The sequence below is a fragment of the Salminus brasiliensis genome, chromosome 5 (genome assembly GCF_030463535.1).
Source record: "Salminus brasiliensis chromosome 5, fSalBra1.hap2, whole genome shotgun sequence".
Taxonomy (NCBI): Eukaryota; Metazoa; Chordata; class Actinopteri; order Characiformes; family Bryconidae; genus Salminus; species Salminus brasiliensis.
The window spans coordinates 19,397,509-19,411,895 of record NC_132882.1 but is presented as its reverse complement, the minus strand read 5'-3'; the positions used below and the strand labels follow the sequence as shown (position 1 = coordinate 19,411,895).

Genomic DNA, 14,387 nt, shown 5'->3' with positions numbered 1-14,387 from the left:
AATTTCATCTACGTATCTTATCTCGGGTAGATATCTGAATGCAGATCCCAGCGGAACAGGGAGCGTACCGCAGCAGCGGCAGCAACAGCGTGGCCCCTGGCTGTACTCATTACCTCCTTAATGAAACTCATGAAGCGCCCGCCGAACCTCCAGGGCTTGTGGCGGTGGCACTGCAGCGAGTTGACTGTCATCTGCGGCGCATGCTGGTAGGAGACGGACACGATGTGGACTGCGTCATACGTCAGAGCAGCATCTGTCTGGAATAAAGGGGGACATTATTTCAGCTGACAGCAGCAGAGGCAGCAGCAGCCGCCGCGCAGGAGCGTGGGCCTCGGCAACAGCCACCCTGTCTGATGGGCAGCCAACCGGCCCTGCTTTTCTGCACCATTACCAGAGGTGCATTAAAAAGCATTCAAGGCAGGGGTAGAGGGAAAAAATAAATAAAATAAAATAAAATAAAATAAAATAATAAAATAATAAAATATATAAATAAATAAAAGGAGAGAACATGGTTCTGGGATGCACTGATATCTCAGCACAGCTGGGCCCTGTAGCTCCAAACACGTCAGCCGGTGTTTTTTTTTTTTTTTTATTCCCTCCGAAACAACATGGTTCAAGAAGTTGCTAAATTATTTACGCGGCTCCCTCCCGTGCACAGAGCTCTTTGTAAATATGGCTATGGAGCCATCCAGTTGAGCAAAAAGACATTAAAGACGTGCTACCTTGATGTTTCTAGTTAGAGAACTCATGCTTACAGTAGTTCCGGAGCAATTAAAGTGTGTATTCTGTGTGTGTAGTGTGTAGCACTACTTTCTTTAAAAAGTATTCCATTGAAGAAACAAACTGAAATATGTTTCCTAATTAGAAACAATTAGAAAGAGCATTTATATATATATATATATATATATATATATATATATATATATATATATATATATATATATATAAAGAAGAAGCCAAAGAGTAAGTTGCATTTACAAGCTGTCATCCCTTTTTTAAGCAGTTTACTTACTTTATCCCCTAGCAGATGTGGATATTGTTGGCTGGAAGATACAGCCCTGTTCAGGTCTTTCTCGGTTTTCCCTCCATATTCACCTGTCTTTATGTTTCTGGTCTTGTGTTTCTGTTTGTTTTGTTTTCTTGTCTCCTCCCACGTAGCTCCACCTTGGTGTTAGTGTTCCCACCTGTGTGTAGTTTGTTACCCATCATGTCCCTGGTGTTTCTCGTCTACACTTGTGCATAAGTAGTCCATTTGTTTTAAAGTTCTGTCTTGGTAACAATCTGCAAATATCTTAATATTTGCATATTAATCATGTTTAGCGTTTATAAATTTGATATAATTATCTTGTTTTGTTCATTATTTGTATGTGACCTCTTTGTTGTACTGTGTATGACTGCGTATGTGACAAATGTTGTTAGATTGTTTGAATATTACAGCTTAATAATATCAGATCTTTTATCTATAAGTCCATTTGTATTCTGGGCTTGCTTGACAATGAGGCAATCTTGTCACATAAGACAGATTTTTCATAATTGTATTAAGTTAAGTCATTAAAAGGCAAATTCAGTCCTATTTTTGTTTAGGTTAGTAGACAGATATAGACTAAATACTAAATTCAATCTAAAAAGTCACTGTTTATTTTGCAGAAAGATGATGTTTGTTGTGCCACATTTTTGTCAACTGAAACAAATAGTAAAAGTACAGAATATACACTGAATGCAAATTAATTTTATAATTTACTGTGTAACTGAATGTGTAATCATGTAATTACTAGTGCTGTCAAAGTTGTTAATAATGTGAACAATTATATTTATTGCACAAATGTTTTGAAAACGTTTTCTGGGTTTAATCTTTCCAACAATTCATAAGTTCAAGCTGAAGTCCAGCTGTTAATTTTTCTATGAATCTGTGATTGTAGCCTAGACTTATATGAAGAAGACTATATATAAATATGCATATTTATTGGTGCTGAACTGCTGAAAGCAAAAATATATTTTGATTAAGCTCATGTTTGTCCACTCATATTGCTATAACAAAACAAAACTCTTTGGATTACAAACTGAACAAATCAAATAAATAAAATGAATTGGCACTAAACAGTGTGATTAAATCTAATTCTTTTAATCACCCTAGTAATTGCTATTTTAACAGTATATCAATACAAAAGTAATACCTCTGGACGTTTAAAGGTCTGGTGATTTTAGTTTTGCATTGGATGTATTTACTGGATTTGAATTTTAGTGATCTGAACTCCCAAGTAATAAGGTCTGCTTAACACATTTAGAAGACAAGATTAGAAGTCTACATTTTTTGCAACTTGACATTGACAGTTACATCTTACATTACTAAAGTATATATTATTAGAGGAAACTAAACATTTCTCCAACATATTACTTTTCTTCTCAAAACAATCAAGAAGCAGTACAGTACAGTATATCTGTATATGTAAAGCCAAGATTTAGAACTGAACACAAGTTATGTATCTTCACCTTAACACATTCAGTTAATGTGATTTTGAAATTGGGAAGATACAGAATGTAAGAAAAAAAAAAACTACAGTGAGAAAATGAAGCATACCGTCATGATTCCTTCCAGGAGGCCGGAATCAGGTTTTGGAGGGATCTGCTTCTCTGTGGACCATTTCTCCACAATGGAGGCCACCTGAGGATTGTCCACATTCAGGATGCGAAAGCCAGTCATATTAACCCCACAGAAACGATATGGCTCTAGATTGATGGCCATCAGGTCCTACAGAGGAAAAGAAACAAAGGTAAAATATGATTAATTTTTCCTACTATATATATATATATATATATATATATATATATATATATATATATATATATACATACATACAATAAATAGTAGATGACAACACAGATTATGTGTGTAGTACCATTTAAAATAAACAGTAATGAAACAGAGAGATAAAGAAAGAAAGATCTTTTATATAAGCAGGCTTGAATTGAGCCACACTGGAGAGAGAGAGAGAGAGAGAGAGAGAGAGAGAGAGAGAGGTTATGTGTCTCTTTGTCTCATGATAAAAAGAGGAGATATAGGAAAGGTGAAAATGTTTTATATATATATATATATATATATATATATATATATACTGAGGGAAAATAAAGGAGAGAGGGGATAATGCTGTATTTTCAGGCTGACTGGGTACAGAGGATGAGGGATTGCAGGATGCACACACACACACCTCAGTGTGTGATTTCAGAGACAGCGAGCCAGCAGTCAGCCCTTCAATGGCCGATTGAAACGGTTATTTCCTCAATAATCCTGTGTTCACTGCAACCGTTCCACGCACCCAACCATAAGCGGACCACCTGATACTGAATACCGGCCCGTCACTGAAATGGATCACAGTGTCTACGGATTTCAATGCCTTTGTCACAGCATGAATAAAGGATCGGAAATTCACACAGCAAAGCAATGATGTGAGACTAAACCTTCGAAAATGAAAGCACCCGTGTGGAAAGAAAAGACTTATGATGAGGTGTTAATGATTCAGAATCCAATTCGGGAGGTCATAAGGTCAAATGTAAGACACGCAGCAATCTTGTATAAAGCTTGCATAGAGTCAGTGGCGAAGAAGACTCTTCACTGGGGAACGAAAAACAAGTCCATGGCTTCAATGTAGATTGATGTAATAAGATCCTCACTGACATGCAAAAACCTCTCCAACTTTATTGAAGAAAGAAAAACCTTCAATCAATGGTCAAAAGTCAGCGTACAATGATGTTATATATATATATATATATATATATATATATATATATATATATATATATATGACCTCCTGGGGATACTACAAAAGGCAAAACAATGTGATTTGGTCAATTATGCTGCTGACTCTTCATCTTGTAGCAAGACCCATATACATAGACGCGTGGGGCTTGAATAAGCCAAGGGGGGCACAGACATTCGGCAGGACATAAGACACAATTTCATTAACACCCTGTGGGTTTTGAACTGAGGGAACAAGAGCGTGCAAGACCCATGCTGGAAAAATGCCTGCCCCCCAGCAACAGCAAATTAAACTGCTCTTTATTATCCGCTACCTTGAAGATTTCTTCTTTAAAAAATGACACAATAAATTTCAGAATGGGAGATAAAAGGAAACGTCTGTCATTGCTGTTTTATTTCTTAAGCCTTAAATGCGTACCTCAGGTCATTAGCAGTTTGTAAACTCGCTCCCCCCCATCACATCTTGCCTTTCATTTTCTAAAAGTGACAAAATCTTTATTACTTTGCCATTGTCAATAAAATGTTTGGATGCTTCTGCAGTTGTAGATTCAGGTGTCATAGAATGCATTTTACAGTATTTTAAATTGGTCTTTGTTGTACAAATAGAGTGTGACAGACCGGGGCAGAAAGTATGTGACAGACCGGGGCAGAAAAAATGTCCAGATGTGCTTTTACAAGGTCATTAAATACCTTGTAATTTTATAGTGTTGCTATCCTCGCTAGCTGTGTACGATTCACAAGGCCTATTCACAATATGGTGCACTACTTTGGGGTTCTGTTATTTTGTATGGGTTTTCCAAGTTTGGCTTTTTGACCTGCAAAGCTTTCGAGTTCCTTTTCTGATGTGTGGTTAGTTCTACTCTGAGGTTGTCCATTAGGTTTTCGAGGGAGTTAATACTAGAGAGAAAAAGAGAGAGAGAGAAAGTCAGCTGGCTAGGAATAGCTGTTGTGTATGCTGTAGCCTAGCATAGATCCCCACACTCTTGCTTGGCTTTAACTTCCAAGTTTGAGTTCCCCCTATGCAGACACTGCATGGTCATAAGGCCTGGTTTGTGCAGCAACCCGTTTCTGATAACTAGTCTGGTGGTGATGTGTATGCTTGTTTCAGAAAACTCAGTAAAAGCATGAAAAACAAAGTGGTTGTTATGTTTTACTGTATTGCAGTAACTGTATTACTTTAGCAGTTTTACTAGTGGGCTGGGTGTAAATTTGGAGATGTAAATAAAATAAGTGTTACATAACAGTTTTTAAATTTATTTATTTATTTATTTATTTATTTTTTGGTTAGGCTAGCCTTTTCAGTGAAGAGGTTCACAGTCTTCCATGTACCAAAATCTCAACATTCAACAATGCAAAGATAAATAGATTTTTCAGTTTTGGCTCATTATGATCTAAGGAATATACAAACATTTGAATGAAATAGGAGTTTATGCATACAGCGGGTCAGATATATGGTTTATCTAAAATAATTATAAAACACTTGTAAAAGTGTTTAATTGTAACATGATTTTCTGCACATTAACGTGATAGTCACTCTATCATTGCAAATCCAGTGTGCAAATTAGCCAGAACAACTGGTAATTGTACCACTACTAGTTTTGGACTGCGCTGTACAATCTCTTGTTAAACAAGTGCATTAAATAAATAAAGAATCCTATTTACATTTACCCCCAAAGTTCAAATCCCATTGCCATTAGAGACAGAAGCTGCAACTCTCATCTCACCTCTAGCTGAAAAGATTTCTTGCGAGGTAGGGTGAAAAAGTTGGATCATTTTGAAGAAGAAAGAGAAGCTATTACCCCTGAACGCACAACTCTGTTGACTTTTCATGCTCTACTAAGTCAGAGACTCTCTCCTCTCAGATGACAAAATAGAAACATTAAAACCAAATTTCAGTGGAGTGCAACCGTGTTGCAATTGCAATGATAAACTCTTTCATCACCTTCTACAGTATCTATTTAGGAAATAAATTCTGGATGTGACTGAAATCATAAGTGAATGTAGAGTCAGATAGGTTCCTATATTTGTATGTGAATATACTCCGCCAGTGCTGTGTTTATTTTTTTTGTTACTTTTATTCCTGTTGTTTTTTTTTTATGCAGTGTTCTACATCCAGTCATCCTGGACATACAGCGATACTTACTTACTGAATAAAGTCACTCTGTTGTATTGACTAATAAAGTGAAACTGACCACAACTAATTTACTAAAAACATGTTCACACTAAACTTGCAAATGTAGGAACAGTTACCCAGTTCAACATAATACATATAATTGACATAACTGACTAACAACCAGCTAACTTATATCAGCCATATATTTAAAAGGTCATATCACTCGCCAGATTTACAGTGTAAAGAGGGTCCCTGTGTCAGGTCATCTAACACAAGCTAGTTCTATCTTGCTAGGTAACAGCTTGATTAGCTAAAATATTAGCTATATCTGTACTTGCACTAATAAATTCTAAAAGGATGTTAGACTATGGACAGTTAATGTAGAGCAGCTCATATGACAAACGGATTGAGACTAATTTCACTAGTTGGTCAAGGCAGGGAGATTTAGCAGTCTCCGGTTGCTCCAGTTTTTATCCCCCAATCCATTGTTACAAACAAGCTCTAATGTTACGACATAATAACATTATTAATCTGCAAAGTAATTCATAACTTAGATCAGTTCCACCCAATTAAGAAAAATGCTTCAGATGGAAATGTTGTAAAATACCCATTGCAATATACAGTACGTATGTTTACAGATATTTTAACAAATGGCAAACTATTGCTTAAGTGTATTTTTTATAGTGTACAGTTGAAAAGCTTTCACCCGCATTCATTATCAATAACATCTAATTGTATTTGTTCATTCTTTTCTGCATTAATTTACACATAATGTCAATACCAAAAGAACAAACAAAAAAATCATGTTCTGTGCTCAAACACAGGGCACTTGACAAAGTATTACAAGGCAGTGTTCCCGTGTTGTGGTGTATGAGTGATTTACTGCAGTAAACACAGACTCATACACAGCGGAACAATGCTATTGTCACGCCGCTGAGCTTGAGGGATGAAGTCGGTGTCCAAACCCGCACCCGCATTGTGGGGAGAGTGTTAGGTGATCCTTCTTCATGTCAGTGAATTTACTGTGCTAGGGCTTTGACAGACCCAGATTCTATGCTGTTATCTGGGCATACAGTATATCAATATGTGAAATGGTGCTCAGTGAAAAAAAGCTGCTGTTTTATACTGTGTAGGTTTTATACTGATGTAGAATCATCCAGCCCAACCTAAATCTTCTAGAAAAGCTTTTTTTATTGTTATCTAAAACACCTACTGTGAAGTCGCCAGTGCTAAAACAGCACTTGCAGAGTACATAAATGTAGCTGCACAGTGTCCACTGGAGAGCTGTTTCTGTAGTAGTTTTAACAGTGGAAATTTAGCTGAACCTATTTGCTGAATAGTATTCCTCCAGTTCTATAGATTTAATCTGGTCTTCCATTGTGCTTTCAGAATATTACTCACCCAGGCTCAGTTTCGCAAAAGCACAGCAAAATCAAGGCAATTTCTAAAATCAGAGAGTGCTCAAAGTAACACTTGCTTTATCATTTTACGTGGTCTTTGTAGTTCTACAGGACTTTTGAGAAACCCACACTAAATCAGTGTGAAGGTGGCTCAAGGCCTGATTCTTTTCTGTATTTTTATTTAATGTTCTCTTATGATATTTTTCCCCCGACTGGACAAATGGAAAGCAAAAAAAAAAAAAAAGGGCTGAAATGAAATTGGAGGATTGCAGATGTGTGTGTTTACATGTTCAGGTGTGTACAAGTTTCTTTTGAAAGGAGTAGTTTAGAGGCATCAGCACCAATCAGAAAATCAAAGCTCATGAAAACTAGAAATAATGCATCGCAAAACTCACAGTTAAGATAATTTTTCAATTTTTAAAATGCTGTTTATTCATTAGTTTTAGTGACTTGACAGTCTGTATGTGACGTCACATGTATGAGTGAAGTGAAAGCCCTTTTGCACGCTCAGTTTTTTTTCTTTCATTCCATTATGTATTAAAAACTTATGTATTAAAAGTTAATAGTGGAGTCCATGTAAAACTCCCATGCCTCACACTAATAGAACTCTGCTCTCCACTCACACGCCAAAGTGATGTCGGTGCAGATGTGTGGCCATACTCTATGTGTTGCCCTATGGCTGACACAGTGTTTACAAACTATACCGGTTTTATCCACAGACTCACTTAGAGCTGCTCAGTCTGTACGTTTTCACTGGAGCTTGAATTGTAAACGTTACTGTAAAAGTAACAGCACTACTAAAACTGTATTCCACACTGTTATGGTTAACTTTTGGCAATTAATCTGTGGATCATGTGCATTCCAAATTGTGTGTGGCAATTCAGACTAATGAAAACCGATAGCTGGTGTCTCTGAAACCTTCCATTAAGGACTTTAAAACCAGCTCAAATGTCACCAGGTAAAAAATTACAATTTGTTAACAACAAAAATGAACAAATGTTAATAGGTGCATCTGGCACCAATTTGCATTTCCCAGATGGTTCATCTTCTCAATGAAGAAATTATTTTATTTATGTGTTCATAAACTCGTTTAACGCATTAAAATGAACTGAGTGGAGAATGGCAGAACTCTAAAATGGCAGGACAACGAGTGCAATAAATCAAAGTGTAGTATCGTCTCTTCTAAATGCACAGCTTTTTCAGTACAAAGCATCAATTGTGTTCTGTATGGCCGTATTCAGAGAGTGACATTGACACTTGAACTTGATCGTCTCAGCTCTAAACCACTGCCATTATGTAAGTGTAATGCTACTTAAAAAAAGCTACATAAGACCAGGAAGAGTCAAGCAACAACTCATTACAGATACAATCAACAAACTCAACCAAGACAAGTATTTTATGATCAAACACAGAGAAACAGGGAAGTCTCAACAGAATGAAATATAACTTCATTCAGTATTTACTTGAGTAATCAGGTGGAAGTATCTACTGCCACCCACTTTTAGTAAACACTGACGTCTCACTCAATTTCCACACCAAAACTCTCTGTAATCTTACATTTCACAAGAATGACACAGTTTATGCCCAAGAAATAAACAATTATGACTGATTACAAATTACAGCTGATACAGATGAGAAAAGCAATTACACCAATTGTCCTTAAGCCACTGAGATCTAGTGCAAACCACTGCGAACTCACTGCTAAAAATGTAATAGTATAATACTCTATATTTTAGTATACAAATGCCAAGGTGATTTGTATTCAGACTGTGTTGGACAATAATCCAGCCTTAAGGAGGGTACGATAAGCTTCTGATAAGTATCCCTGCTTTGCGGTTTCATACATCAGAAGCATTAAAAGACCACTCAAAATGTGCACAGGAGAGGCAGAGCTGGCATTTAGAGATGTGAGTGTGAGTATCACTGTAAACAGTTGGGAGGGTTTTAAATTAAAGGTCATTCAAACACTAGGTTATTAGCTTAAGCGGTTCTACCTCAATTAAACCCTCTGGTGACACAATCAATTGACTATCTGTTGCCTTTGTAGAAGCTTTTCAAAGACTTTTGTGGACTGGAGCTGAAGGGGTGGGGTGGAGTGGTGTTTACACTGGGATATTGGAGAGTCCATTACACTGCTGTTTTGTCAAATGAAATTGATATTATGGAGCAGATCCAAAGCCTATTGGCAATTAAAAGCTATTCATCAAAACAAAAGGAACAAAAAAAAAAAAAAAAAACAGGAGCAGGATGAAAATAAATGAGATTCAATTTGCTTGAACAAGTGTGGTACATTACCAGAGTAGTGAAGATGTAGTGGTAGTACTCTGTCATCATTCCCATCATCTGGGCCTTGTAGCAGCATGTGGAGGGTAATGGAAAGGAGAGGGAGGAGGAGAGACGAGAGAGGGAGGGGAGAGGAGAAGCGAAATGCAAGACAATGAAAAAGGTCAGCATCTCAATTTACAATCAATATGACAGCCAACACAAAGTAATGCAAAAGAAAACACAGCATATTTACATGAATGACAAACAAGGAGAAGCTGCTGGACTGGCTACATTGACCAAACTTCTCTTCTCTATCTGATACCACACTCTGCCCATAGGGTATAGACATAGCCAGGTGAAATCCAACATGACTGAAGTCCACATCTCTGTCAGCCCTTTCAATAAATCACAACAGGAAATGTCATATGGCTACCTTTCCAACAGCGATAAGGTGCCTTAATCAAAGAGAGTGATCATTTTTTTCATCTTTCACATCCACTCCCCACTGCCTCACTCGCTCAATCTCCATTGAAATGCCTGCATTTCCCAGGGTGGCAATATTTCCTCTTTAATTATACCATCTGTTGTAAAAAAAAAACAAAAATCTCCAAGGTTAAGCAATCCACTGAAAACTTCATTTTCAGACCTGCCTGACTCTTTTCTACTCTACCAGTCAAAATAAAGTCTTTCCATTCTTACCTGCCACATTCAGAGACCACAAAGACATCACAAACCATCTACTCCATCTGAGTTTACCAGCTCCTGTAATATTTACTCATATGTGTCCCTTCCAATTCCTTCAGCCACCATGAACCCCCCACCCACCCCCCATACACATAAGTATTGCACAGCTTTTTAAAGCCATCTGGGATTTGGCCTGCAGACAACTTCAACAGACTTCCTGCCCTGTCACATTTCCCATTTCCTTGTCGCCTAAAGGGGAATGCATGTAGCGACAGAAGTTCAGAAGAAGCTGACAGAGAAAGGCAGGCTCAAGACAGGCTACAGACAGGTGACCGGAGGAACCAGTCTGTTTGGTGGACTGGGGCTAGAGAAACCACTTGTTCATAAGTTCAATAATGAAGTAATAAGGCCTTCATTTTGACCTAGAAAATAACTGCAGGGGGTTTAAACTCAGGAAAAATAATGGAAGAATGCTGTGAAGATACTTTGAAAACTTTGAGTGAAGTAGCAGCTTACAAGACAGTTGCACTGTTAAGCCTCTTACCTGGATCATCTTCTTATATAACCACAGGATAAAAAAACACTATATATATATATATATATATATATATATATATATATATATATATATATATATATATATATATATATATATATATATATATTAAACACACTTCACAGGAGAAGGAAAATACGCAATAACTTTCAATGGATGTCAATATAAAAAGATTTTAATCCATCATTTTGGACTGTTTCTATTGGTCTATTCATTGTGAAATTGAGAAATGAAATTGAGACAATGTAAAGAACAACTGGCAGTTTTAAATGATCTCAAAGAGTGAAAAACAGCACTTTTTTTAGATGCATGGTTATAAAATCTCTATATTCAGGATAACATATGTCAATCTAAGTGTCTGTCCAAAAAGTATACCTTTTTCAATAACTGCTAAATCTTAATCAGACTTCATTCCCAATCCTAACCAAACCTTAAACCTATCTACATTTCTGTGTTGAAATATATAATCAAAATCCTAATTATAATCCATGAACTTTAACCTTACTACATCTTACTAAGTAGTCCAATTTTTGTGTTGAAATATACATATAATAACATACTCAACATGGTAACTGACCTGTTTGAGTATCTGGGCAGCCATGGTGTGGCTGCAGTCGAAGATGATGCGGAACTCTCGGCTCCTCTTCATCTCCTTCAGCAGGGGACGGGTATCAGTGGTGTCCAGAGGGAGCTGGCGGATTTTCAGCCTGATGTTGTATCTGGATGGGGCCATGATCAACTCTTGCAGTCTAATCAGACCTGAACACAGCAGACAGAAATAAACCTAACATCAAACAAGCTAATCACACTGCAACTTGCAGCAATGCACATATCCGAAATGGAGAAATATTATAATTAGGGCATAATATATAAAAGTGAAAATACAGCCTGCTCAGATTTAGATGTATAAAAGCCATCTCAAAATCAGAGGTTGGTATTAAACTTCATATGAGTCCAAAAAGACTGTGGTAGCAATAGAGGTCTAGGTTAAACGGAATACATATTAGAAACAATGTATTATTTCTCACCAGTGCTGTCATCGTACACCACAGTGGCTGTTTTCCACTTCAGGAACTGTACTAGGTCCAGAATAGCGTAGCTCAGGGATGAGTAGTCCGGATACAAGTTGGCATAAAATGTGTCTCTGTTGTCCATGGGGTGATGTTTCCACCGCACCTGGATGTGTGGCACTTCCAACGCATTGCAGATCGACTGTACTGCATTTGATGAGGAGCTATGAGATGGCCCAAATATGGCCACTACACCTAAAGACAGCTGATCACAAGCTGGCAGGAGCAGAGGTTAGGTTAACATTTTGGGAAAACTAACTCTGGGAGTTACAGAGACGTTTTATAATTAACAAATTCAGAAAAAAATGAACTGAAAAACTGAACAAACTAGGGCTGGGTGAGATGGTAAAAATACTATATCACAATATTTAAATACTTTTTTCATGATACACAATATTTATCACAATACATATAATCACAGACTAAACACATCAGTAGTGACAGATTCCTGGAAACTACTATTCTGGTACTCTCCAGTAGATCAGTGTTCATAAAGCACCAACAGTATCCTCAATATGCTTAAAAAATCATATTGTTGTCACAATAATGAAATTTATCACGGTATGATAAAATATTGTCATATTGCCCAGTATAAAAATAAATTAATACATATATGAACAGTATTAACAAAGGAGTTTACACAGGTGAGTTAAATTGTTCTTAGAATGTCAGTTCAGTTTACAGATTTTATTTTTATTGCAGTACTAACAGATTACTAACAATTACTTAAGACCTTTTTTACTATTCTGTTTTTTTTAACTTATAAAAACCCATGATGACATATATCTCACAGACCATCTGAAAGATGTGAAGAGTGTCTTACAGAACTTAGGAGATCCCTAAGTGACATATACTGAACAATCTGGATGTGTCACAGGACAGTTTGTAAATGTATTTACAGAAAGCCTGTGCGCTTGCTTAGCGCTTAATACAAAACCAGCTTATTTTAAAAGTGCATTTTTACAAAAAGACATTACTCACCTTTCCTTGAGGCTTCAAAGCTGTCATAGATATTAATCCTCTGGATGTCATATGTTAATGTTGTGTTTGGCAATAATGTCCTGTTTCTGTTGATGTTATTAACAGCAAATTTAAAGGCCAGCTCTTCTGCACTGACAAGTGGGACTGGCCCCTCTGTTTGTTCAAAAATCCCTCCTGTAAACCATAGAAAAAGAAAGCCAAATCAGTCAGAATACCAAACCAGTCAGAACTGAATTTCAGAGCTACATCCAAACCTCTGGCTGTGCTTTGGACATGTAGAGTTTCTACTGAACTGAACTGTGTACCGTTAGGCACTGCATTTGATTTGCTCAGCAAATAGAGGGAACCTCTTTGCATTCGGAGCTATTGCTGTGAGTTTCAACTCCAGCTTTTAAAGTTCAGGGCCATAATGGAGATGAGGGGAGAGAAGAAGAATGGAAAAAAGAAAATAGGCCCATCAAAGGTTCCAAGCCATCTTTAGGCCTGCAGGTCTCTTTTCATACTGTAATAAAATGAAAATGGATTCTGTATATAGTGAGGTAGAAATGGGACTTTTGCAAACAAGTTTTTTTTTTCTCCCTCCTTTGGTCTGTTTATTTCATAATCTGTTGAGATTCCAGAAATGCATCAAATGTGCTTAAAGTAAATAAATACTGCAGCCAGAAGTGAAAACAAAGTTGATTGACTGAAACCACTATAAGGAATGGTCCACTGACTCCGTAAGATGATAACATCTGAAGTGTGGAGAATGATCCGCAGCCCTCTAGGCTTAATACTGTTAGACCTGCTTCACCTTCTCCGAGTAAATTAGCCATAACCCCTTTATCCAGGAATCCAGAGCTTTCTGAGATAGCTGAGGGAAAAATCCTTCTCTGTAGTTTGGGAATTGCCCTTTTAAAATAAGGATGTGCATTTACATGTTTGATACTCAAGAGCTAATGAACTTTCAGTTCAGTGCCAGGATAAAGAAAAGGCTGAAAGATAAAATAAGATAAAATAAAATGTATATAAGATAAAATAATATAAATTATTAGTAATAATATAATAAAATATAAAGACAAATCAAAGTTCTCACTCATAAAACATATCACTCATAATTATTGTCTGTATTGTGTTGTCTGTATTGTCTGTCTGCACTTGTACTGTGTTGCACTTGTGTTCTGTATGCACTGTGTCTATGTTGCACCATGGTCCTGGAGGAACGTTGTTTCGTTTCACTGTGTACTCTGTATGTAGTTGAAATGACAATAAAAACCCACTTGACTTGACTAAAACACCAAAATGTCAATGATAATTATAAATAAAACAATACAAAAACAAGAAAGCAGCATAAAACAATACAAAAATATTTAATTTATAATAATATATTAATAAACATAATTAACAATTCAAGGTCCAAGTTTGTGTTTAACATTAAATGGGTATATTAAGCAGCATTCCATTATAAACAATTTTCCAGTATTTCAAGTAAGAGCAATAAAGAAAAAATAAAGTTACTAAATATACTACAAGTTTTATTAAATATATTAAGTTTTTATCATTTTTTTGTCTAAACATGTGAATA

The 14,387-nt window shown here is 36.5% G+C and overlaps 1 protein-coding gene across 1 annotated transcript in view; it reads right to left on the bottom strand.

Moving 5' to 3' along the window:
• grik3 (glutamate ionotropic receptor kainate type subunit 3) overlaps positions 1–14,387 on the bottom strand; it is a 121,517-nt gene that overhangs the window by 44,345 nt on the left and 62,785 nt on the right. Inside the window, exons 2-7 of the mRNA XM_072679740.1 lie at positions 12,824–12,997; positions 11,801–12,058; positions 11,350–11,531; positions 9,563–9,616; positions 2,579–2,749; positions 114–257 (exon numbers count right to left, since the gene is read on the bottom strand). Coding sequence (XP_072535841.1) covers positions 114–257; positions 2,579–2,749; positions 9,563–9,616; positions 11,350–11,531; positions 11,801–12,058; positions 12,824–12,997 — 983 coding nt within the window. The remainder of the gene's footprint in view (positions 1–113; positions 258–2,578; positions 2,750–9,562; positions 9,617–11,349; positions 11,532–11,800; positions 12,059–12,823; positions 12,998–14,387) is intronic.